The sequence below is a fragment of the Ctenopharyngodon idella genome, chromosome 1 (genome assembly GCF_019924925.1).
Source record: "Ctenopharyngodon idella isolate HZGC_01 chromosome 1, HZGC01, whole genome shotgun sequence".
In the NCBI taxonomy this organism is placed as follows: domain Eukaryota; kingdom Metazoa; phylum Chordata; class Actinopteri; order Cypriniformes; family Xenocyprididae; genus Ctenopharyngodon; species Ctenopharyngodon idella.
The window spans coordinates 38,175,623-38,203,121 of NC_067220.1; the positions used below are offsets into that span (position 1 = coordinate 38,175,623).

At 34.8% G+C, this 27,499-nt stretch overlaps 1 protein-coding gene across 4 annotated transcripts in view; it reads left to right on the forward strand.

Moving 5' to 3' along the window:
- grin2bb (glutamate receptor, ionotropic, N-methyl D-aspartate 2B, genome duplicate b) overlaps positions 1 to 27,499 on the forward strand; it is a 115,294-nt gene that overhangs the window by 4,214 nt on the left and 83,581 nt on the right. For all 4 annotated transcript variants that reach the window (XM_051888494.1, XM_051888507.1, XM_051888508.1 and 1 more), the window contains exon 3: positions 20,033 to 20,650. In XM_051888494.1, the coding sequence (XP_051744454.1) occupies positions 20,033 to 20,650 (618 nt within the window). The remainder of the gene's footprint in view (positions 1 to 20,032; positions 20,651 to 27,499) is intronic.

Sequence of the window (27,499 nt, forward strand, 5' to 3'; positions counted from 1 at the left end):
GTGTTTTAAAACTTACAATTACAAGCACTTAATTTTTGGAAATTGATTACGTAATCCAGATTACATGTAAACAGTTACTACCCAGCACTGATAACTACTTCAAAAGTTAGGGGTCATTAAGATTTCTTTGGGGGGAGAAGTTAATACTTTTATTCAGCAAGGATTCATTACATTTTTTAAAAGTGACAGTAATGACTTTAAGAAATAGACATTGTTAGAAATGTCTATTTCAAATAAATTCTGTTCTTTTCAACTTCAAAGAATCCTGAAAAAAAACACATCAGTTTTAACAAAAAACATTAAACAGTATAACTTAAAAAAAAAAGCTTTTGAGCAGCAAATCAGCATATTAGAATGATTTCTGAAGGGTCATGTGACACTGAAGAAGTAATGATGCTGAAAATTCAGCTTTGACATCACAGGATTAAATAATATATAATAGGCCTATATAAATTGCAGTAATATTTCATAGTATTACTGTTTCATATAGTATTACATATTTCAATAGTATTACTGTTTTTGCTCTATTTTTGATCAAATAGCCAAATGCAGTCTTCACCATCATTGAATGACTGTTAATGGAGAAAGATACTTTTTGCCCACGGAATGGTGTAGTTGCGACATCTACCAACATGTTAAACAGCCAAACTTCGGTTATCTTGGTTTATTGCTTTTTTAAAATCAAATTTGTAAAAAATGTTAGGCCTAAATGTGGCAGTTCATAAAAGAGTCAAAAATCATAGCAGAAAATGCATTGAAGGATACACTGGGCCCATTTTAGGAAATGTAGGTCATGTTCAATGCATAGGCTACTACTAGGGCAGGGTTAAAAATATTGATTTATCGATTTTAATCGATTCTCATTCCGATGAACTGATGGTGCGTTTAAGTCCTCCTGGGAAGTTAGTAAGTATTTAGGTGGGAAGTCGTGTTTACGAAGGCAGGTGTGTTCAAGTCACTTTCATCAGAGTAAGATGGCGGTATACCTTCTCTTAATTAATTACACCAAAATACAGCACTTCTACTTATAGAAAATAAAGAACAACGTGCATCAGGTGCGTTATGCTTTTTATGTTTTTAATTAATTTATGAAGTCACTGTAAACTTTATTGTTAGGCTACATATTATATTGTTATATTATAATGCTATCATAGTTTGTGCAGGCAATTAGTTTACTTCGTTGTAAAGAGAAAAGCCTGACAATGTCGCTGCTAAATACCTGTAAGTATTGTGGTATTCTGCCATGTTTCTGCCCCCAACTCGCACAGATCAGGGCTTAAAGAAAATCTCGAGCTTCCCATTCGTATTTACAACATTGTGGTGGCATTCATGTGTGTTCAGCTCGTAAATACGAACTTTCCGACATGACTTGAATGCACCATGATGTCGGTTCTTAAATCTCAAGAATCAATCGTTCAGCCTGTTGTTTTCAGTTGATTGATGAATGAACAAATAAGCTATTTGTAGCGCGCCTCCGATTTATTAAATCGCAATAAGCTTTGAGCTTTGTTACTTTTATATGAAACAAACTCTCAGCTTTAAAATTATAAATTTTATTACGAAATTCAATCAATATCAACCGTTTTAGCGCTCTTCAATGTGTCGTGACAGTAGCTGTAGTGCCTCAGTTCAAAAGAGGCGGCAGCACGGAGCGCGCGTGAACCTACCATCTCTTCCGCTTTACTGCTAGTTAACACGACATAAACATGAATAAACATCAGAAGGTATGTTCGTATATATTGTATAACTTACTAAAATCCGTATCATGTCTTATGTAACGTTCACTCAGTGTTTCGACCGTCAATAAAACAGCTTGTAAACAATGTCACGTAGGCTAATGCTACATTCAGTGCACATAGTTCAATAGTTAGCTAAAAAACTGAACATTTTGCTAAATATTTGCACTAGGTTTCTTATTCATTATATTTTTAAGATGTTAACATGTTCTTCAATATTTCATGTATGTTTGAATAAAACCGTCATAAAAATAGCCACCATTTAAATGTTTTTATGATTGACTGACAGGGTTCCCTGTATAGTTTACAGCATTTGAGAGACATTTTTCCCTTGAGAAAGTTTGCCATGTACTGTACCTGATTCAAATGAATCGATATTGAATCAAATCAGAATCAGAATTGAATCGATTCGCAAGCTTGTGAATCGAAATCTAATCGAATTGTGAAATTTGTGTCAATGCCCAGCCCAAATATTCTACATACTATGTTGCAACAATAATAAAAGTAGTGTGAACATAGCCTAATATTCTGGATCTTTGATATGCTGTCTTAAACACACACATTCGCTTTCTCTCTCATCGCCATTTTACATTCTCTCTTACTCGAAGGCCTTAACGACATGACTGTTTTTTCTTCCAGGGCTCTAATTTTCTGTTGTCTTAATGAATGTGTGTGTTTCTGATACTCAGCGTGCCATTGTCTTCTTTTCATGCAGGCATTTGCCCAAATTGCACTTGGTCGTGCTGCCTTCTATCCAGTTTGAGTAATGTGCCTGTGGTCTGGGTCAGGCATTGCAGCTAAGTGGGTTAATGAAAGAGAGAGTAAGAGCGATAAATACTGAGAAAGAGAGAGAGGGTAAGAAAATAGGGTGAGAAGCAGACGGAGAGGTCGAGCTGCCTTTTACTCTCTTGCTCTCGTTTCTCAAGCTGCTCTAGAAGTGCTCCTGATAGCCATTAGACTCATTCCTGGGAAAACAGGAAAGTCGTTAGTCGATCTGAAAACATCTGATGATGTATCGGCCTCTTAAGATGCGCCGCTGCTGATTAACGTGAGGTGACAGCGTTTTTTACCCACGTCAGTGGGGTCGAAACAGCTGTCAATCAAGCTTGACATTGATTGACAGGGACCAGAGGGATGAGGACAGTGTGGAATGTCTTTCAGAGTGAAGCATCACTCAGAGATTCTGTTGGTGTGGTAACGGAGCCTCTGTTGGCATGGCAACGGAACATAGGGACACGAGGGCATTCTAGACTTTCAATGATATAACTGCTACACAGAGATGGTGCAAATCTGATTTTGTGTTAGCCGTTGTTTCAGAAATAATGATACTTACGCTGTAGACACCTTGCTTGTGTACACAAATTGTCTGACAATGTACTGCTCTACATTGAACTAGTGTCTGCTTACTGACTGAGCAAACAACAAGCCTTAATCTATCATTCTGAAAACCGACTTATAAATATTAGTTTTCAAACAAAAAAGATGATAGTCAATAAAAGCCTCTCAGAGATGGATGATGAAACATGTTAGTGAAATGTGTAGTGTGGGTTTGTTAGTGCTCATTTGTTTTGTAGCTTTGTAGTGAAGGAGTGAATATAGAGAGCTAGAATGCTGTGTACTTTCTAGTCAGAGAAACAGGACAGTGTGTTATAAAGCACAATGGTGTTCTTTCCATTTAAAAAAAACAACTTACATATATAATATAATATAATATAATATAATATTTTTTATTATTAATAATACTTTTATTAATACATTTATTATTTTATTATGTATATTATATATTTTTTTATAAAAAATTCCTAAATTCAATTTAAGAATTTCTACAATAATTTTTGGAAGGATCATAATAATATAATATAATATAATATAATATAATATAATATAATATAATATAATATAATATTTTTTTATTAATACATTTATTATTTTATGATGTATATGTATATGTATTTTTTAATAAAAAAAAAATCCTAAATTCAATTAAAAGATTTCTACAATAATTTGGAAGGATTCTAATAATATAATATTTTTTTATTATAAATTATACTTTTATTAATACATTTATTATTTTATTATGTATATCATGTATTTTTTAATAAAAAATCCTAAATTTAATTTCTACAATAATTTGGAAGGATCATAATAATATAATTTAAAATATAATATAATATAATATTTTTATTATAAATAATACTTTTATTAATACATTTATTATTTTATTATGTATATCATGTATTTTTTAATAAAAAATCCTAAATTCATTTTTTAGAATTTCTACAATAATTTTTGGAAGGATCATAATAATATAATATAATATAATAATATAATATAATATAATATAATATAATATAATATAATATAATTTTTTTTATTAATACATTTATTATTTTATTATGTATATTATGTATTTTTAAATAAAAAAATTCCTACATTTCCAATTTCTACAATAATTTGAAAGGATCCCTATAATATAATATAATATAATATAATATAATATAATATAATATAATATAATATAATATAATATTTTTATTATAAATAATACTTTTATTAATACATTTATTATTTTATTATGTATATTACATTTTTTTTTTTTTTTTTTTGGTAAAATGTAGTAAATCCAATTTTCAAGAATTTCTACAATAATTTGAAATGATTCTAACTAGATATTTTTCAGTCTGATTCCACTTGTCTTAATAGGACAACATATTTACCAATAGGATAAATTATATTCAGGTGGATTTTTTTTTTTTTTTTTACAGGATTCTTATTTGGTTTTTGTTTGGCTTCAAATTATCAATAATTATTAAATATAAATTATATATTTTTTAACTAGGACAAACTTTTCAAAGAAAGTAGGTGTAATACGTATATGCATGAAACGACCAATAAAATTAAGAAAAAAAACAGACATATAAATAAAAAGAGCTCTTAACTCGCAGCTAAACTGAATAAAATTGAAAGTGTGTTTTCATTTTTAGTTTTCGTTTGTGTACAGCAGTATATTGTCAGATAAAACTGAAAAGTGAACGCAGGTTACAGAGGTCGAACTGTTGTCTGTTGAAGTGCACAAACGTGTGTGTGAAAGTGTTTGTGGCACAGGAGAGATGGATTGACATGACATGGAGGTCATTATCCTGCACTGGTCTTTTCTCATCGGCTTTAACAGTATTGACTAACAAATTAAGGGGATTTGGTTCCAGTGTGTGTATGTGTAATGGCTGCATTTAACAGAGTTCATCTGTGTAATCAGGTCAAAAGGAATACCTTATGGCACAGGTCAGTTTGCAAACAGGCAAGATATGGCTGTGTGTGCATGTGTGTGTTTTGACCCCCCCCCCCCATGGTGATGATTTATCAGTTTATCAATGTGCACCTGTTGTAATTCACACCTCCATCACCATAGGAGTGATTTTGGCTCTTGTCCCTTGTTCACTAAGATGGTTGAAGCTTAGCCTTAATCACAGCGCATGACTTCATTACGGATAGAGTTACAGTGACTTAATGAGCTCTTGTCCAGTCATGCACAGTGTCATAAGTCTCTGAGATGAGTGATATGCATATTTAATGGTGTAATTTCATTAAATGACATAATGAATGACATTCTGCTTCTTTGGAATGGAGAATATGGACGAGAAAGTTGTGAGTAAGCGTATATGTACTGCAGACAACAGTCAAAATATCATTATACCAAACACTGCAGTTCAATACCATATTTTGCTTTGCTGTTATTTTTTGTGAAGTGTGAAATACTGGATATATCAGATTAGCTGTCACCTAAAAAACGTTTGGTCTGCATTTTCTAGCTGTCTGCTTTTACTGCAGGGATGTTCAATCCTATTCCTGGAGATTTACCGTCCTCTAGAGTTTTATATAAAACTCAATCAAACACATAATAGCTAATAATGATCTTTATGCCAAGGGGTCAAGATTTGGCTGGTTAGTAAATTCCAGTTAACGGTAGATGCTGTAACTATGCCATCTTGGGGCACAAACTGACAGCCATTCAAAAGTAGACATGCATTGTAAATGATTTTTTTCAAGTGTCATATAAATCGCATTTTAAATGTCTTTGCCAGTGGAGGACTTTTAAAAGTGTGAAACGGACTTATTTTTCCCTGTCTTCTGCCATTCATGTCACATCTCAGGAAAGTCACTCAGGATATAGTAAAGATCTGGAAAGATTGCAAACATTCATTATATAAATGTAACAAAAGTATACTTTCATATATTTTGTTAAGGAGATTGTGAACAGGTGATATTTGTATCATATATATATATATATATATATAAATATATATATGATGTATATACATACAGTCAAACCAAAATGTATTCAGACACCTTGAACATTTCATTCATTAATACAGTTTATTCACTATAATTTAAAAAAATGGTAATAAAATATGACAAGATCTCAGAGTTAAACTGTGTCAGAAAAAATGAATCTTAATTATGTTAGATAACACTTAAGCAAAACATGGTCAGGTCTAAGTGTCTGAATAATTTTTGGTCCCAAATTTTTTTCAGTTTTACTGATAGTCCACTGTATGAAGAATTTTTGGACATAATATGTCACAGTTTATTTTATTTTGCTATCCTCACTTACATAAATGAACTATAGTGTCCTGCACCCACTAGTAAAAAAAAAAAAAAAAAATTATATCTAGTGTCTATATCTAATTTTTGGTTTGACTGTATATATATTACTGTGCAAATGTCTTAGTATTTTCACCAACAAATGGTTATTAACCAGTTATTTCCTTGTGCATACAAAAATCTCACTGGATTTTTACGATTAATGGCAAAAGGAATGTTTGGAAATGTAAACTGATATTTTCTACTGACACACTACAGCAAAAGATATGAATAACTGGCTTAAAACCTTTTTTTTGTGAAAATACTAATGTGCCTAAGACTTTTGCACAGTACTGTATGTATATATATATATATATATATATGTGTGTGTGTGTGTGTGTGTATTGGTCAGCTGTTCAGTTATCGGTCCATCAGTCAGCTGGTCCATCAAGGATCAAAGAACAAGAAATGTTTAATTTCACACTCTTTAGCTTTGGTTATGTAAGGTTATATGCAGCATTGTATATATGTAGGATTCTAATCATTTGGAGGGTTTCTAATCAGGCGTTAGGGACATAACAATATCAAAATCTCACGGTACAATAATACCTTGGTATAAAGTCCATGATACAATATTTATTGCGATATTAAAAAAAAAAAAAAAAAGAAGACTTATTAACCACGTCATATCCTGTCCTCTTTTCTTTAGCCTCTAATCAAAACTGTTGCTTGGAGGTATGAGGTACAGTATGAGATGGGTCAAATGACCTAAAACTGTTTTATAAAATAAAATAATCTATTATTTTTTTCTAACATTCTCAAGAGTTGTATTTGTTAACATTAGTTAATGCACTGTGAAGTACAATGTACAAACTATGAACAGCTGTATTTTTATTAACTAAGGTTGACAAAGATTAACAAACACAGTAACAAATGTATTGCTCATGGTTAGTTCATGTTATTTAATGCATTAACTAATGTTACCAAATGAACCTTATTGTAAAGTGTTACCACAAATTCAACACAAATAAGATGCTTGAGCACACATGTAAGATCTAAACAGATGAAACTGAATATTTTTGTAAGTTAGATTCATAAAGACTTCACTTGTTTCTGAAAGAATGATTCGGTAATAGATACCGTTTTAACAGTAATTTGTTGCCACCTAGTGGCGTAACAATGCAATCAATGCAGTCGTTATTTGAAGCACCCGGTTACTTTCAAAAGGTGATTTATTCTATTTTGATCGGTAATGTAGACATCAGCGTTTATATCTGAATAATAAACTTTTTTATACTTCTGTGATAATTGGAATATTTGTAACACAGAAATAACGATACTGTGTGTTTGAAAAGATTGTTTGTAAAGCTGTTTATATCTAAACATGACAACTCTCTTTAAATCAACGGCAGCGTGAACGCTGATTTGAATGTTGCGATTTATTTTTGTCAAAGGTTTAATATACATGGGCGAATCGATGTCATTTAGGAATTAGATCATGTGGGTGATGAAATCGAGAATGCAATCTTTTAAAGATTAGGTGTGCAGCTCGCCTTTGTGCATCTCTCTCTCTTTCTGCATTGATATCTGACGTATATGAGTAGTGCGAGGGCTTTTCAGTGCATACATTGCTATAATATTCATGAGGTGAGACGTCTTAAAGGATATGCTCCTTGCATCACACCAGAACCATTTTCAGAACCGGGCTGAAAAAAACTACACTTTTTGCCCAGAAGACATATTGTTTCATAGTCATATGACCATGATAATATCAAGACAATTTTGCTATCGCGATACCACGAAATTGATAGTACCGTTACATCCCTATCAGGCATTGATTAGAGTGGAATCATCCTAGGCCAACTCAACAAACTGTTAATGACACCAGAAAATGTTGATTGACCATCTGTGGCCTGAATATATTGGACCTTTGCAAATTATGTTTTTGACTAGGAATAAGTGACCTGCTCATAGTGGTTGAATACTGGAAGTCCATGTGATTTAAAACATGATTTGTGCCCTAGTAAAGGATGTACACCACATCACAGCTCATGTCCGTATCTCAAACTACTTCCACGTCCCATTGGTGTCCATTAGCGAACGCTACATGGTGTGTTACAAAGCACCGAGGAGTGGACGTTTGAGTGATTTGGGATGGGGCTCATTGTTTCATGGTAACCATGTGCTGATATTCATTTGGCCTAAACAAGGAACAGCTTGGTAATTAATTACCCATGACCAATGGGCAGGGGGGGTGAGCCAATGCTCGCGTGTGATTGGTCAAAACAGAAGCAGGCCATCACCAAGCCCTCAGGGGAGGAAGTGATCTCTCACCCGAAAACCTGCTCATCACTGCGCTTGTGTCTGTCAGAGTGTGTACGGTCTGATACAGATGTTATGGTTGTAGCCATTCATAACATTTACAGTATTTGGCGTATATTGGTAGTGCTGCTTTTCCTCCGCATCTGCTGGCCAAAAAAACTTTCCACGTAAAATCTCACACATCCTGTGTGTTTGTATAGGTGTGTGAAGTTGTAGGTAACGTAAGTTCAGTTTGTGGGCCCATATGGATTTGCATATGTTTAGGGCTGAGTCGTGTTTGTGCATGTATATGTATGTGTCACATGCTTGTGTAAACATATGTCTGTTCATTTGGGTGTTTTTGTGTGTCTCTGTGTGCATCTGCTAGTAGCATTGGGTTTGTACGTGCTGCATGTTTTCACGACATGGGGGAGAACACTTTTTTGTAATTCAAACGTATCTCATATTTACCTGCATTTATCTGCTATAATTTAAAGCTGTTTTGAAATCTAACTGTAATTTCATAACTGGTGTTAAATAGTAGGTGGAGTGGATTGTAACACCACTACAAAACAGACATCTCTTTAGATTTTGAGCATTGTTTTATTTAATTTTTGGCATTTAAATTTAAAAAGGTTAAAACATTTTTGAACATATAGAAAATTGGGCTATTTTCTAGGTTTTGTAATATTTAGGTCAAAGGTTAAGTAAATGTTATACACTATCGTTAAGGTCGTAAGATTTTTAAGACTTTTAGGCTCACCAAGGCTGCATTTATTTGATCAAAAATAAGGTAATAACACAGTAATATTGTGAAATATTATTTCAATTTAAAGTAACCATTTTCTGTTTTACAATATTTGAAAAAGTAACTTTTACCTGTTATTAGCGGTGTGTGATATCACGATTTTAGATCGTGAACGATAAAATTGTCTCCACGATCTGCTTTTGAAGAAAAATTGTATCGTTCTACAGTGCACATTCTACATACTGTACAATAAGACGTACATTCACATCCCATTTTTAGCAAGTGGTAGGGTTACGTGTATGTGACATTGCAGTTCTTTGCAGTCACTAAAGTATATTATTTGCATCCGTTTTAAAGCCTTACCAGTTAAACAATTTAGTCGCACGCTGTTCTGACATGCTATTTTCTAAAGAACATACACTTGTAGCGCACGCACACTAACATCCTGTCACAATGCGTGAGTAATGAGTAGTTCTCTTTGCATCTTATTGCGCTTAAACTGTCAAATACATGGGCCATTGACAAATAATGTTTTTAAAAGTGAAAAAAAAAAACCCAGTTTTATTAAGTGTTAACAATGAGATTATGTGGTTTTTATAATCAATTAACACTGCTTTTGTCATTTTTTTACAAGATGGACAAAATTTGTCATCAAAAAAGTCATTCGGTTTAACCAAAATTACGGTTTTACCGAATAACACTTTTGGTTTTACCAAATGACAATATTTTCGAACAATGTTAACAGGCTGATATCTAACTAGCCAGCTAGTTAGCTTGCTAGCTAGCAAGCAAAAGGACAATTAAACATTTTATATTTAGTACAAGTTTTTAAAACATTACAACATTTTCCATGTTTTATAGCGGTTGTACTGAATGACCTGATGTTTCAGGACATGCGTATGAGCAAGTGAAAACATGAATTTTTCAGATAGTTAAACGAGAGTTAGTTACTTTGCTTCACGACCATGTGGTCCTTTGCAGGTGTCTGAATGATGTCACATCCTGTCACATGATACTGACCGCATGACTTGATCCAGAATGGTCCATTTACTCCGAATGACATCAATGAAATTCATTTTTCCAGACATACTTTCTCATAACAAAGCAACGACTTCTACACATAATTTTAATAACATGTTGATATATGATGTTATAAAATCATGCCAGAATAAAAAATATATACATTTATTATATTTTAAGATATTTTAATCACAAATGAAATGGCTGGTGGACGGTTAAACCGAATGACCTTTTGACACTTCAAAAACCTAATTTTATATGTAGCAAAATATAATTAAAACCTTTTGGATTCAATAAAAGAGATCTAGTTGTACTACCTTACATTCTTTGGATGTCATATTTTTGTTTTTTATTATTATTAAGGCCTTTGGACAAAAAAAAAAAAAAAAAAAAAAAAAAAAAGACCCATCACGTCATTGAATAATGAAATAAAATGCAGTGAAACAAGATTTTGGCCCACCTCTACTTTGGCCTAAGTGATCTGTCATTCTTTTTTCTTTTATATTTTGTTATCTTGTATCGCTAATTTTTTAAAATATGGAAATTAGTTTGGCTGTGCTGCTGGGTGACTTGCAAAAAAGTCTTAAAAACCAACACGAAAAAGAATTGTGATAAAATCATGGATCGTGATCCTGCCTGACAAAAATCTTGATATTTTTGCCATATCTCCCACCCCTACCTGTGATGGCAAAGCTGAATTTTCATTTCCTTCAGAAATAATTCTATTATGCTGATTTGGTGCTCAATAAACATTTTTTATTATCAATGTTGAAAACAGTTGTGCTGCTGAATATTTTTGTGGAAACTGGGTGGTATTTTTTCCCAGGATTTTTTGATGAATAGAAAGTTTGAAAGAACAGCATTTATATGAACTTAAATAGTTTTTTATAACCATTTAGCCTTTACTTTTGATAAATTTAATGCATCTTTTCTAAATAAAAGTATCAATTTATTTAAAAAAAAAAAAAAAAAACTGACTCCAAACTTTTAAATGGTAATGCAAAATGAAACTGCTGATTCAGATGACACCAGTTGTCATATAATATTCATTAACCTGATTGCAAATCAAATTATAATATAAGTGAATGTCATTTTCTCTTTTTTTTTTTCTTGAAAAACCTTTATATTTGTACACAGAGATTTTGAGGTTGTACTGCCACCTAGATAGTTAGATGGTCATGTATGACTGGGATTTTACTGCTGTAGTGTGAATAAACGTACCCCGACATATTCTTTGTAAACAAAATGATAATTGAAAAATGATCCCAAAAATCTGATTTAATACTGGGAAGCATAGTTGCCAAAACTGGCAGAGCAAACTGCTGCTGGCTGTTATTTAAGCGTCATTGTGAGGAGAGAGGACTTCAGTAAAGGTTACAGCTCAGAGGCAGGAGTTCATAAACACTGCTTAATGGAAGCGCACTCACTGTGCTATGACAGATATACCTTAGAGACTGGAGTGTGTGCGAGGTGTGTATTTGGGAACGTATGCTTGCACAGACATTTAGCCAGCATTTCTGTCTTAGCTTCTAAGTATGAAAATGAGCTTAGTTAGCGGTAAATACCAAGTCGTTTCTCTCTGATAGTGTTATTTGCATGGGTTGGTGTGTGTGTGCGTTACATGTACCCAGAGATTATTTGACGTAAAAAGGCAGACCTCCATAGTGTTGCACTGGATTACTAGACAGCCTAATCTCTCACTTTAAGTGTGGGCTGTGTGTGAGTGAGTGCATGCGTGCGTATGGTTCTTCTGTTACACGATATGTTACAAACCCCGTCATCTCTTTATGCTGAATTAAATAGCGTTTTTGTGTGTTTCGGAATTGAATCAACTGTTTCGGGTTTATCGGAATTCATTCTGTATAACTGCATCAATGAATGTTAATTCAGTTTCTGGTTGTTATCAAAGCTTTCCCTCCCGCTCTGAAACAGAGCTCGTTTGAGATGGGAGGGAGTCTGTAAAGGGGCTTTTGTACAAACATTTTGTTGAATACATAATTTATTACTTCGCCAGGAAGAACTGAGATGGAGGATTGCATAGAAAAATGCCTTATCTGTGTTTCCCAAAGCAATGAAAGAAAAAGAGATGTATTACAGTGCTCAAATGTACACACTTGTATTTATTCATTTCACATCCTCTCTCACCCTCTAAAATGTGCACAATGTCAGGATACCTACACACGTTGTAGTCTACCCTTCCCTGTGCGCGCTCAGTTTAACTGTGTCAGTTTTACTAGTAAGTCTTGTTTGGTTTGTACTGGATTGCAGTAATCATGTTGGTTTGGTTCTAGTTTTGATCATCGACTGCTTTTAAGATCAATAAGTCATTCTAAAAGGCATTTTAGCTGACACCAACCCAGGCCTGTTGGAAGCTTTCTGACCATTGTAGCCAATCTGAGGCCCTTGGGACCATTCTCTCGTCTTAAGCCAATTGTCAATCAGGCCTTAGGCCGTGCACAACTGTCTCACAGAAAATCAAGAGAGAGCAATCTATCGGAGCAGGCAGATGCATGGATATTATACGGCACCACGGGGAATGTGCGTGTATATGTAACATTTTTTGTCATCTATGTCAGTTAAACTTAAGCTTTAGTGGTAGCCATCCAACAAATGTTGAGCGACACTGGAATTCTTCACAACAAACACCCGTGTACAGAGACAACAGACATAGATAGATGTTTGGGTGTGCAAGCATGTATAAAAGTATTTCTAGGAGCATTTTCTCTTGAGAGGCAAATAATCGACAACACAAAAATAAGACAAAACTAATATTACAATAGATGTATTTATGATGTATTTATGTAATATACAACGACTGAAAATGTGTAAATTACACATTTTTCACCATCGAACAGCTACACTAGTCAACAGTGGTTCTGAGGGAGATCAAAACCTCCTTTGAGCTTTGGGTTTAACATTAAGAAAAAATACAAGTGAAAAGCCGTGCCTCCATGTCACTGTGATTGGCTGTCAGTGCAATAAAGTTTGCCCATTATGTTCTCACCAGTTTGCAGTTTGTCATGAATGGTTCAAACTAGTGGAACATTCATGGTTCAAACACTTGGACATTTGCAGATTTTGCACTTTTATAAAGAACTCGCAATAACATTATCTACGAGTGAGCTTAATAGTTGTTTTTAGTTATTATTATTTACACTAACATACATATAATTAATTAGTTAAGGAAAAAATAACATGTTAAAATGATTTAACGCATTTAACGCACCCCGCCAGACCTACGCAGGTCATCTTACATTTCATACAGTTGATTGGCGATGAACGTGAAAGGGTTAGTTCACCCAAAAATGAAATTTCTGTCATTAATTACTCACCCTCATGTCGTTCCACACCCATAAGACCTTTGTTCATTTTCAGAACACAAATGAAGATATTTTTGATGAAATCCAAGGTTTTTTTTATTTTTATCCCCCATAGAAAGCAACATAATTACCGTCATTCAAGGTCCAGAAAAGTAGTAAAACATTGATAAAATAGTTCACGTGACTACAGTGGTTCAACCTTAATGTTATGAAACGACGAGAATACTTTTTGTGCGCAAAAACAAAATAACGTTCAATTCAACAGTTTCTTCTCTACCCTGTCAGACTCGAATGCAGTTGACGCAGTGAATGCAGTGAACGCAGCGAACGCAGCGAACGCAGTTCAGCGCTTCCGTGTTTAGGTCCAAACGCTGGCTCAGTATTGGCCGGCTCCTGCGTCAGCATCACATGCATGCCTCGTGCTGCTCAAGTGAACAGCGTCGGCCAATACTGAGCCGGCGTTCTGACGTAGAACCTGGAAGCTCTGCAACGAAAATAGCATAGGAGAATGACAGGGGAGAGACAAATTTGTTGAATAAAGTCATTATTTTTGTTTTGTTTTTGTGCACAAAAAGTATTATTGTCGCTTCATAACATTACGGTTGAACCACTGCCGTCACGTTGACTATTTTAACCATGTCTTTACTACTTTTCTGGACCTTGAATGTGGTAATTTTGTTGCTTTCTATTGAGGATAAAAAAACCTCTTGGATTTTATCAAAAATATCTTAATTTGTGTTCTGAAATTGAACGAAGGTCTTAAGGGTGTGGAACGGCATGAGGATGAGTAATTAATGACAGAATTTTCATTTTTGGGTGAACTGACCCTTGAAGCAGGGCAACAACTCACTGCGTGATGTAGCCTAGAATGCAGTTAGAATGCCCCTAAAATTCAAAATATTGGGTCAAAAATGCCCCTGCATGAGTTATTGTCTCATATTTAATTATTTATATCATATATGATATAGTTAAGCAATATCACACAAGCAACGACTGCAATATCTCACAAGTGCTGTTTTTGTCTCGAATAGCATGAGTGCAGATGTGATATTGATTTTATACACTGCAAAAATGCTTTTCTTACTTAGTTTTTCTGTCTTGTTTCCAGTCCAAATATCTAAAGTCAAAATTATTGTCTTGTTTTCAGAAAAAATAAGTCAAAATTAAGTGATTTTTTTCCTTTAAACAAGCAAAATAATTTACCAATGGTGTAATAAAATAAAATAATCTTGTTTTTGGTTTGAAATACAAAAACTTAATTTTGACTTATTTTTTCTGAAAACAAGACAGTTATTTCTGCTTGTCTAGAAAATGCTTCTTGATTTAAGACTTTTTAGATATTTGGACTAGAAACAAGACAAAAACTCTTTTCTCGAGAAAAGCATTTTTTGCAGTGTACAACAGTTCAATAAATAAGAAGTTAAAATTGTGTTATATTTTAGACACAATATTGTCTGTTTTTGCTCAATTTTGCCAAAATGAAAATAAAATCATGGCTGTTGTAGCCTAAATGTCGAATTAAATAAAATATTTCTTTCTAAAGCTACTTTTTGAAATATCTGCTTGATACTTTTCTCATTTAACACAATAATGACTTTAATTTATATTTTGGGGTAATTTCTCAGCCAAAACTGATCATTTTGTAAAGAATTAGATTAAAAATTGTATATATATATATTGATAATATATAATATTAATATTAATAATGATAATATATAATATATATAGAGTTTGTTATTTACATTTAAAAACATATTTTTTACCTTTGGTGTGACACTGTTAATAGTGATATAAGTGCAAAAACATTGCAGTATTAGTTTCTTGATCGTACTTTAAGGCAAATTATGTTCCTTATGCCTTTAACCCAGAAACTGTGTAAACATCAAATAAAACTGGAACATGAATTTACCCTGGACTAAAGCCACCTAAACACAAAGAGAGAACTTTTCCTCCATTTCAGAAGTCTGCTATATCATTGGTGTGTATTTTACATGTGTATATGAAATCCTAGCTATAAATCCGCACGAGCATTTCAGACGGTTCTGTAACATGCAGTTTGAAAAAACATTTGTGGAGCTGACATTGAGCCTTTAGCTCCTTAGGAGAAAATGTGTGGGAGGTGTGTGTGTTTTATTTCATTTATTTATTTATCATTCTTCTTCGCATTATTATTGCAAGAAATGGTGGTTTCATGTATGTTCACAATGTATATCAAAATGCCTTTTTCAGTAGGCTGTGAATAGGTGTTACTATGGACTTTAAGACCACAAAATCTATATAACTGTGTCTGTATATAGCAGTCTCTGTTTGTGTGTGTGTGTGGAGGAAGGTTCATTTGAATAGTTGCTATGGAAACCAAGTGCTGTTAAAATGAGAGGCAGAGCCAAATAGAGCATCTTAGTCTCTCCTCCCTCTCTTGTTCACCCAGCTGCTGTTCTCCTAGTCTTCTATCTGCCTATCTAGTGCTTATCCGTCCGATCTGTGTGTTTCTCTTTGCTTACCTTCTCTTAATGAGCTGATTATTAGAACGCTTTCTCTTTTTCGTCATTGCTCTCGTTCTGTCTCTGCTTCATTCGTTTAGTCTTGTAATTTTCTCTTTTCCCTTTTTTCAATTTGTTTTTGCAGTTCATCTCCATACTTTTCCATTCCCCCTCAACTGATTTCTCTCTCACTTTCTTTCTCTTTCTTCCTCCCACACTTTGTCCTCCTCCGTCTCTTCTCTCGTCTGCAGCAGAGAGAGCTAATTCACAATTAGCATGTGTACCTGCAATTAGCACTGACAAACCTCCAATAATTAGCCTTGTAAAAGCAGTCTTCCTTTTTCAAGCGTGTTTGCTTTCTTTCCGAGCAATGCCTCACTTATGTTGTCCTTTCATCTTTTTGTCCTCCTCTTCACCCACAATGTTTTTCTTTTCCTGTTTTTTTCTCTACCTGTTCTTTAAAGACCCCTTGAAATGAGATTTGTGGCTGTTTGCTGGCATGTCATTTAGTCTGTTACCCTCCAAAAATTGGCTGCTACCGGTAAAATATCTACTGTAATATAAAGAAAGAAATATATGATTTAAATGTTTCTTGCCACAAAAAAAGAAAAAAGAAAAAGTATTCAAAAGATGCTTTCTGCACGCAAAATGGAAGAAGTCTCTGCTCACAAAGACTGCATTTATTTAATCAAAAATGCAGTAAACAGTAATATTGTGAAACATTATTACAATTCAAAATAAGTGTTTGCTATTTTAATATATTTTAAAATGTAATTTATTCCTGTGATAGTAAAGCTGAATTTTCAGCATTATTACTCCAGTCTTCAGTCACATGATCCTTCAGAAATCATTCTGATATGTTGATTTGCTACTCAAGAAACATTTCTTATTATTATTAGTGTTCAAAACAGTTGTTTTGCGTAATAGTTTTTATGGAAACCATGATTATTTTTTTCAGGATTCTTTTGATAAAAGTTCAAACAAACAGCATTTATTTGAAATAGAAATCTTTTTAGAGATGTCAAAAGTACCGACTTCGGTACCAAGTCGGTACTGAAATTTTAAAAAAATGTGACGCTTTGAACACTGTTGAATGGATTTGTAAACACCTCTGATTGGCCATTGTGTTCACGTACTCAACAGATATGTCTGTAGTTGGCTTCAATTATCAACACTTCAAAAACGTTGTAAAAAATCATCAATGCTTCATCGAACGCTTACACAGATACACACGGGAGCGTTTGAAAGCAGGCGTCTATCGCGGACCTCCCAGTCCCGCTTTCAAATTCAAACACTTCCGTGTGCTTTCAAACGCTCCCGTGCGTTGATCATGGTAGCCAATCACAGACGTATCTGATGAATGCGTGAACACAATGGCCAATCAGAGGTGTTTACGAATCCGCTCAACAGCGCTCAAAGTTGGTACTTTTGACAAATCTAAATTTTTTATGTCTTTAATGTCACTTTTGATCAATGCATTCTTGCTGTATAAAAGTATTAGTTTTACTGATCCCAAACTTTGGAATGGTAGCGTATGTCCACGCAAATTCCTATTTCAATGGAAAAGAAAAGAAACTACAATGTTACTTGCGCATGGAGCAGAAACAACGCAACCTCAGCCTCTGATTTCAGGCCTTCCCGCCTAGCTCTCTCCAGCACTAGAAAGCTTTTTTAATATTAATGCGGGTCTTAAAGCTCTTGTCTGATCGTAACCCCATATTTTTCCAGTGATATTCCTCTGAGCTTTTCTCTTTTGTAATGTCTCTCAGCCATCTCTCTTTCTACAGTCTTTCTTCAAATCTACCTCTTGCTCACTCTCTCTCCTGCCCCATCATCAGTGTATATGTCCTCAACTACTGATTGACTACAAGTGTGTTGTGGTGCTCGGTCCGATCCACTTTCAACAGCGTTTCTCAGAAACTGCTTAAGGCCCGGGTATACTTAATTTTCTGCGTTCCGCTCCGTCTCACGCACAGTTGAGTGCACAAGCCTTTCAAAGTATACTCCTTTGGCCGTAAGCGCAGAAAGACGCGTTCGGTGCGTGTGCACTATCTAGTGGATTTTGCTTTCAAGCGCTCAAGTCATTTTGTATGCGCTGTTGTACACGCACAAAGTGCGACCGCTCTGCACGGTCTCAAAAATTGGGCTGTGCACGGACGTCCGTGGACCCTTCTGAAGATGAAAATTACGTCATGCGGTCTTTACTGCGTCTTTAACAAACAGACTTATTCACTAATGACTAACTTGTTCCACACCTCTGCTAATGAAAATTGCCCTAAATAACAATAATTGTTCCTCAAAAACATCACAGAAAGATAATTGGCCAATGTCAGTCACTGTGTGTGTTTGTGTGTGTGTAAGAGAGTATGCTGTTTGCTAATAAATCAACTTGTATCTTATTCATCTAATTGCATTTGGTATTCATTGTGCACACAATACTCTCTCTCTCTCTCTTTCTCTGTACACACAGTTTATTTCTTTCTCACTGTGTTTCACAATCCAGGTTATTTGAACTCTTTGAGCTCATTTTTGAAGTGCATGAATGTGTGGGCCAGGCTTTGTCTACACTGTAGGAACCAAATGTCCCCATAAGGGACAGAAAATAGCATTACCTTAGTATAAAAACAGCTGATGTCAATGGCAAATCCCCAGCATAAAAAGTGTGCAATAATTTGGGGACAAAATTTGTTCTCAGATCTGACAAAACCTCCATTTGGGATGTCATTAAAGGTAAAAATAAAAACTATAAAACTATATTTCTATCAATCTAAAAATGCAAAAGGTTTTCCTTTAGCAATAGATTGATGCATAAAAAGTTAAGGGATAAAACTATAAGTTACTTGGGGAGGAACATTGTTTTGGTAATAATATGGGTCGTCTCTGCTGTTCTGCGTAGATGAATCTGATTACTTTTAGGCACACCGCTGTGCCTATTGTTACATGTGATTGCGTTATTAGTGCAAATGTCAGTAACAACATAAATACTCCTGCAATAACGAAAGTAGGACATTCAAAAAATGTTATATTAGCAGGTAAGTATGTTGCTGTTGATTTGAATTATAAAAACAATTGTTAAATATAACGTTACAAAAGTTTGGCAGCTCTGACATTAGACGTAACGATTGCTATTCATATCAGATAATGTAAAATGTTGGAAACTGTTAATTTGCCTAACTGTTTTTAGGCAAATAGACCAAAGAAGTAACATTAAGTAAAGTAAACATTGTTTTGTGAACCTAGTCAGTACACAGCAAATGAGATGCTTTGGAAACTATGTTGATTCGTGTTTTATTACAGGCACTGTAGTTTTCGCTTAAAGTTACTATGACACCTTTCACTGCTTATAATAGTAGCCTGAACATCTTTCCTTTTTTATGAATATGACGTAAACATGCATGAATAAAGGACAGTCACAGAAGTATGCAGTTTGACTTCCTGACTTCTCTAAAATATAAATAATTATAGGCTTACCGTAGTGATTTATTTAAATTAATTTTGAAGAAAAAAGTTACATAGAGTAGCTGTAATTGCTGTATGTAAAAACCTTAGAAGTCATTTGCATGTCCTCAATTAGATAAACGTAATGTGTTTACTGCTGCAAATGACCTCATTTCCCAAGACTGCCTGTTTCTGTGATTTCTGTCCAACATATGTCAATAATGAAGAGGACAGACACTTGAAATGAGGACACATGCTCTTTTTAAAACGACAGGTCTCTCGTCAGTTTTACTTGCGTACTGCAACTCAACTTTCACCAGCCAGAGTTTAAATCATGTAGATTTGATGTGAATTCATCTCCCGAACTAAAGTCGTCTCCCTCTGTCTCCTCTTTTTCTCTGTCTGCAGGGACTGTATCTTCACTCCTCCGCCATGCTTGTCAGCCTCCACCTCTCCTCTTCCCCTTTCTCCGACCGTCGCGTCCTGTCTTTCGTCTCCCTTGCTTCCTCTTCCAAACCGGCCCTCTCCCTCTCGCTGCTTCTCCTCTCTCTCTTCTTCTTCCCCACCTGCGAGTGTCGCCGTGGAGGCGGGATCGGGACGCCCGTCGGGGGCATGAGCGGTGGCGAGCGAGGCCAATCGATCATCAGCCCTCCTCATTATCCTCCGCCAGGAGTCAATCCAGTGGGTCCTCCCTTGCCACCAAAGTTTGCTCAAGGCCTTAGCATCGCAGTGATCCTTGTGGGAAACTCCAGCGAGGTGTCTCTCTCTGAAGGTCTGGAGAAAGAGGACTTCCTACATGTGCCTCTTCCTCCTAAAGTCGAGCTGGTCACAATGAACGAAACCGACCCCAAGAGTATCATAAACCGCATCTGTGCTCTAATGTCACGGAACTGGCTCCAGGGTGTGGTGTTTGGGGATGATACCGATCAGGAGGCCATCGCCCAGATATTGGACTTCATCTCGGCTCAGACGCACATCCCCATCCTGGGCATCCGTGGAGGCTCTTCCATGATCATGGCCGCCAAGGTATGACAGATACAACTTCTACCTAGACATTTTAGGTACAAAGGTTGTTCAGATGAGGAGAAATTTTGCTGCCTTTAAAAGAAACTGAAGTTTGGGCAGATTATAAAACACACTCGTTTTTAGTATATAAAGCAATCCCAGAATGCATTGTGATAAGCTAATGAAGCTTGTTCCAAGATGATTTACAGTGTTGAAAGACATGCTGATTATAAATCATAATTTAATTTCATATTTCTTAATATAAGTACATTTATATTAGTTAACCTGAGCTAATGAACAATACTTCTACAGCATTTATCAATCTTAGGTAATGTAAATTTCAATCTTTACAAATATTTAAAATCAGAAATCTGTTAACATTAGTGTTTGCACAGGGAACTAACATGAACAAACAACGAACAATTGTATTTTATTAACTAATATTAACAAAGATTAATAAATGCTATAATTTATTTTTTGATCCTTTTTGATCCGAATTAACTAATGTTATGAAATGAGTCCTTATTGTAATGTGTTACTATTTATTCTAATATAAAATTTTTATCATGTGAAATATATATTTATTAGAGGAAACTGCTTATTATTGATCCTTTTCAATATATTTTAATAATAAATATACGTATGTATGTATATTAAAATATATTGAAAAGTACAGATAAAAAGTACTTTTTTTTTTGTACTTATCCACCTTATTTTGCAAAGCGGAAGTAAGCTATTTTCCATGAATGTGCAAGACTTCCGATCCATTAGTCGCTATAGGGAATTAACTAAAATAACAAAGTGCACTAAATGGTAAAACTATTTGCGCTACAAACAAGTTTGTTTATGATGATGGTAATTAATTAAAATAGTTTGATAACAAATACCAGTTTGCAGTACCAAAGAGCATAACGGAGTGTTTTTGTACAGCTAAAATAACTGGAAGCGAATGACACCATGAAGCCTCACACATTCAAGTTACAAATGGCTGCACCCATTCTTATGTCAAGAATAATGTTGATAGTATTGTGTTGTTAGCATAGCATATTGGAATCTTATAGACAGTATTCACCTTATTTTGCAACACGGAAGTAAGCTGTTTTCTGTGAAGGTGCAAGACTTCTGATTCATTAGCCGCTAAAGTGAATAACTAGAAGAATAAAGTGCAGTAAATGGTAAAACTATCTGTGCTGCAAACCACTGTGTTTATAACAATTACCAGTTTGCAGCAAGCAGCATAAATGACCATTTTAGTACAGCTAAAATAACTGGAAGCGGATGACACTGGTAGCCTCAAACATTCAAGTTACAAATGGCTGTGCCCACTTTTATGTTACAAGTAAATGTGAAATTTGAAATTTGAAAAATGAATGGAAATAAAAGTCGCAAGACTTTTCTGTAGTCTCTAGGCTCTTGTGCATTAACAGGACCAGCCTGTTATTGAATACTGTTATTTTGCTTGATTTTGAGCAAACACCTTAAAGGTGATGATACATTGTTGTTTAGTGCTGATTTGAAAAATGTAATTGAAATATATTTTTTACAAACAGTTTTGAATTTAAGTCTTTCTCCATTCATGTAGATAGGAACTGTACTTGTTTAAAGTCACCATGAAATGGAAGTTGAGTCTTTTCTTCCCTATTAGAGTGAAACAGGTTCTCGAACAAAAAAAAATGTAGGATGTGACTTGATTTTGTCAATTGGAATTAATTGGATCGTTGTGGTTTGCTATTGCTGTGATCTCATAATAGTGACAGGTTGTCCCAAACTTGTGCCAAAAAACACATCATCAGAGAAGAGAAGACCTAGCTAACAGGGAACATTCGTTTGGCTAACGTCCTGGCAAGGTTCTCTCAAAGTTATAAACAAATGTTCTTTTAGTAACGTTAATTAAATGGTTAGTTCACCAAAAAGTTACATTTCTAAATACTCACCCTCGCGTCGTTCCAAACCCGTAAGACCTTCGTTCATCTTCGGAACACAAATTAAGATATTTTTGATGAAATCCAAGAGTTTTTTTTTTTTTTATCCCTCATAGAAAGCAATGTAATTACTGTCATTAAAGGTCTAGAAAAGTAGTAAAGACATTGTTAAATAGCCAGCGTGACTACAGTGGTTCAGAATACTTTTTCAATACAGAGTCGGCGTTATAGTCAACACCGAAGCACTGCACTGTGCCTACTACGTCAAGGAGAGACGAAACTGTTTAATAAATCATTATTTTTGTTTTGTTTTTGCACACAAAAAATATTCTCGTCACTTCATAACATTGAGGTTGAACCGCTTGTAGTCACAAGTCTATTTTAACAATGTCTTTACTACTTTTCTGGACCTTTAATGACGGTAATTACGTAGCTTTCTATGGAGGATTAAAAAAAACCTCTTGGATTTCATCAAAAATAACTTAATTTGTGTTTCGAAGATGAACGAAGGTCTTACGGGTGTGGAATGACATGAGGGTGAGGATTAATGACAGAATTTTCATTTTTGGGTAAACTAACCCTTGAAGTGTTATTTCAAGAGTTATTTATACATCGTTCATGAATTCTAAAACCTTTTAGTTGGATGTTTGTCTGACATATTTTAAATGTTAATTCTTGTTAAATGTTACTTCTTGTTCAATGTTCCCTTAACGTTAGCATAACCAAGAAAAAATGTTTAAATTTTTTTATTTAATTCAGAAATAACATTTTCATAACTTAATGGGAACATTAGCAATATGTTCCTAGAATATATTTGACTTAGCTGGGGAGATGTGCTGCAAGTGGGAGGGGAAGGTATCTTGATAAAAGATTACAAGGGCACTTGAATTTTTAAAAAAATATTGATGTGCATGGATAAATAATTTATAATAATTCCTGCAATATTCCATAGAAAAACAAGAATGGCCAAATTTGATTTCATGGTGACTAACCTTGAAGACACTTCACGTAAAGCTTGCACTTGTTACATAGATGACTGGCAGTAAGTTGTGTATGTAGATCATTTCAGAGCAGGATTCTTGATTAGGATTCTTGGAGAGTAGCTGCCTGTGTAAGACAGTAGACTCACTCGGGTTTGGAACAGAGCCACAATGTCTATTCTTTTCTCCCCTCAATATCTTCAATTCCTCTCATGCATGTTTACACACATACATCCACATGTTCCTCTCTTTCTCTTTCTTTTCTGCCAAGGTCAGAGTTGTGTAGCAGGTGTAGCAGACTTGTGCCTGCTGTTAAGTCAGTGGAGGTCTGAAGCGCTGGAAAGAGATGTGATGGAACGCATAGTGCTGTGTACTGTCCGTGCTGTCGTTAACTACCTGCAATGTGCTTCATTAAGATGACTGTGTTCGAAAGAGGCAGAAGAAAGGGAGAGAAAATTAGAGGGAAAATAAAGGCTATGCAGATTTGTTTTTCAAAAGACAATGTTTTTTTCTGGCCAATAAGTAAGAAGGAAATAAAAAAGATGAGACGGTGGGAGAAAAGTGCAGAAAGAGAAGGAAATGTCAGAGGGACTTTTTGTAAATGCCACACAGTAAAAAACAGGGAGTCAAGTACATTTATTTTGTCATCTTGGAGAAAAAGAAAAACAGATGGGGACAATAACTGCAGACACTTGCGGTGTTAAATTCACCATGCAAATAAATATTACCTAGACTTTAACACAACATTCTCAAACTTTATGCAGCTGCATGCATAATCACAGCTATCCCAAGGAGAATTATTTTCAAGGAGTTTTCGGTAACTCAGTACACTCAGTATTCTCGGGGTGTGTAAAGGGGCAGCCATTACTGCTGAAGCCTGGTGGTAAATCAATGACCCCCATCCTGAACAGCCTTTGCTTTAATGGAACAGGTTCCATTATATTTATCAAGAGGGACATTATTCATCCAAACTCAGACTGCAGTACATTTCCAAGAAGAAGTTCACTGAGCATGCAACTTCTTCTTTAATGTTTATGGCTACAGATGGTTGATGTGTCAAGATCTTATTACAGAGAATCATGCTTGATATGAACTGAAAATTGAAAAAAGTGAACAGTGACTTAATACTTTTTCACCAGAGGAATTTTAGGGACTGACTGAGAATATTAAATATATTGTCATGCTTGAGACTAAGAATAACAAATCACTTAAAAAAAATGTAAACAAATTAATTATTCACAATTAATTATATATATCAATATGAAGAACGTTCATAAAGACTGCTTTGTTGTGGCAGACGAAAGCACTGAATGATAGACAAAAGTGGCTTTAGAGGTTGAAAATATTGTTTGTTTTATTTAATATCATTAAATACACTCATCACAGGTCTACAGTCCAGTAGATACTTGTATTACTATTTGCACTTCTGGTTAGATGCTTTTGTATTTTATTGGTTTTGTACTGTACTGTATTTGCAGTGACAAGTAGTTGCAGTTGAATGTAATCTTTTAAAAAAAACTAAAATAAAAAGAAACTGAAGCTAAATATAAAAAAAAAAAAAAATGACAAAAGCACATAACAAAATTACTAGATTAAACCAAACAAAATTAAACTAAAATTAAAAAATGTCCATATAAAAATAAATGCTATTCAAAATATTAATAAATGCTATAATAGTATATAAAAATATTAAAATAACACTGCTACAGTCAACAATCTGAGGTAGACTAAAGAGTCGTTCACACAGGACGTGTTCTTGTATTTTGATTATGACTTTTTAAATTATGTTAGGTTATTTAATTGCATCGTGATTATGATCCAAAACACTGGAATAAATCAACCAGAGATTGATTCAAATGTGAATTGTCAAATGATTCTTGATGTCCCCCAGGACGCCATAGGTCATGGGTGCTGAAGTAGACATCAACTTCATGGTTAAAGCATTAGTTCACCCAAAAATGAAATTTCTATCATTAAGTACTCACCCTCATGTCGTTCCAAACCCGTAAGACTTTTGTTCATCTTCGGAACACAAATTAAGATATTTTTGATGAAATCCGAGGGTATCTGATCCACACATAGGCAGCAACGTCATTGCACCTTTTGACGTCCAGAAAGGTAGTTAAAAACATGGTTAAAATAGTCAACGTGACTACAGTGGTTCAACCTTAATGTTATGAAGCAACCATGTTTTTTTAGGTCCGAATGCCGGCTCGTTATTGGCCGGATCCTGTGTCAGCATCACATGCATGTGTTGTGCTGCTCACGTGTTCAGCTTCGGCCAATAATAAGCCGGCATTCAGACGTAAACAAAGAAGCCTGCACTGAGTTCACTACTTATGACAATGGTTCAAATTGTTGAATAAAGTCGTAATTTTTGTTTTGTTTTTGCGCACAAAAAGTATTCTCGTCGCTTCATAACATTAAGGTAGAACCACTGTAGTCACATTGACTATTTTAACCATGTTTTCAACTACCTTTCTGGACGTCATGACGTTGCTGCCTATGTGTGGATCAGATACCCTCGGATTTCATCAAAAATATCTTAATTTGTGTTCTGAAGATGAATGAAGGTCTTACGGGTGTGGAACGACATGAGGGTGAGTACTTAATGATAGAAATTCCATTTTTGGGTGAACTAACACTTTAAGACTTCACTTAACTAAAATACAATAACTTACTTTTTTAATTGTGTAATTGTTATGTCTCCCATTAATTTTAGATGTACGTAGATCCGGTTTAAGCACATTGGGAATGTTCAACTCTTCCGTCAGCAATCTCTTTGTTCTAGGTCTATTTTTTGCCATATCTGCAGGCTGTTACAAGGAGAGGAGCTCTTTTTAGTGTTGGTGTAGGATTGTTAAAACATGCCACATCCTCTTGTAAGCCACTGAGGAGCTCGATAAGGGGCTAATTGAATTAGCGGAAACATTTTACCATGCTTGATGCCTTTCCATCCAACCACACATACATAAACGCACTGTTATCTTCCTTTTATGACTGTTCTTTGTTCCCGAGAGCAGTGGAGTTGATGGAGATATATAGATTTATATTATATACAGGCAGAAATGACAAAAGAGAAATCATCTAGTATACGTACATAAGGAATATTAAGACTTGTTTCTAATTCTGTGACTGTACCTCTTGACGCCATAATCAGTTTGGCTCCGTCCATCATACTAACTCCAGGCAAGCATTGTGCTGGATTATCTGTTCCATGTGCTTTACCGAGTGTTAATGGGGAGTCATAGGAGCGCTGGGATACTTAACGAGCACAGTCGTACTGCTAATTTCATGCTTAATGGGAACACATGCAAAATCAGCCTCTCTCACTGGCACACGGAAGCATTAGATGTGCATGTTGCGTATAGCTGGGAGAGTTAAGAGACTGAGTGTGTTGTCAAACCGCTCATCAGATGCACCTGCCTGGCCGGTTCATGCAACACATTCACTCATGTGTGCTTTCGGAAACACACACACACACTCAGAGAGATCACAGTGCTTTCTCTTCTGCATTTGCATTTTCAGTCATTTGTGCCTGCTATGTTTTAGTATGCCACATCTGTCTATTTCTTTTTTCAAATGTTTTATTTAATCAGTTGAAACTGTTGTGAATCCGCATGAATGCATTTGTGATAACTTTAGAGTCTGTTATTCTGCAACACTGATTCACAACACAGCAGGCTTCAGAATTTCACATTGAGAAACTGGGATACAATCTAACCTAATAAATGAAATTTAATCCTGGAAATAAATGGAAATATATAAAAATTCATGACATTGGCATGTGAATTTCTCTTGAGTGCTGCTGTCATTAAAGCTAAATACTATACCAAATACTATAGGCCCGTTCACGGCAAGAACTTTAGCAATATCTATATTAGCGTCCACACCGGCGGACTATATCGTTCTGTTTATTTTAAAATCGCGCTGCAGTTTTGTCGTCTGTCGTTTTAAATGCTTGAGCT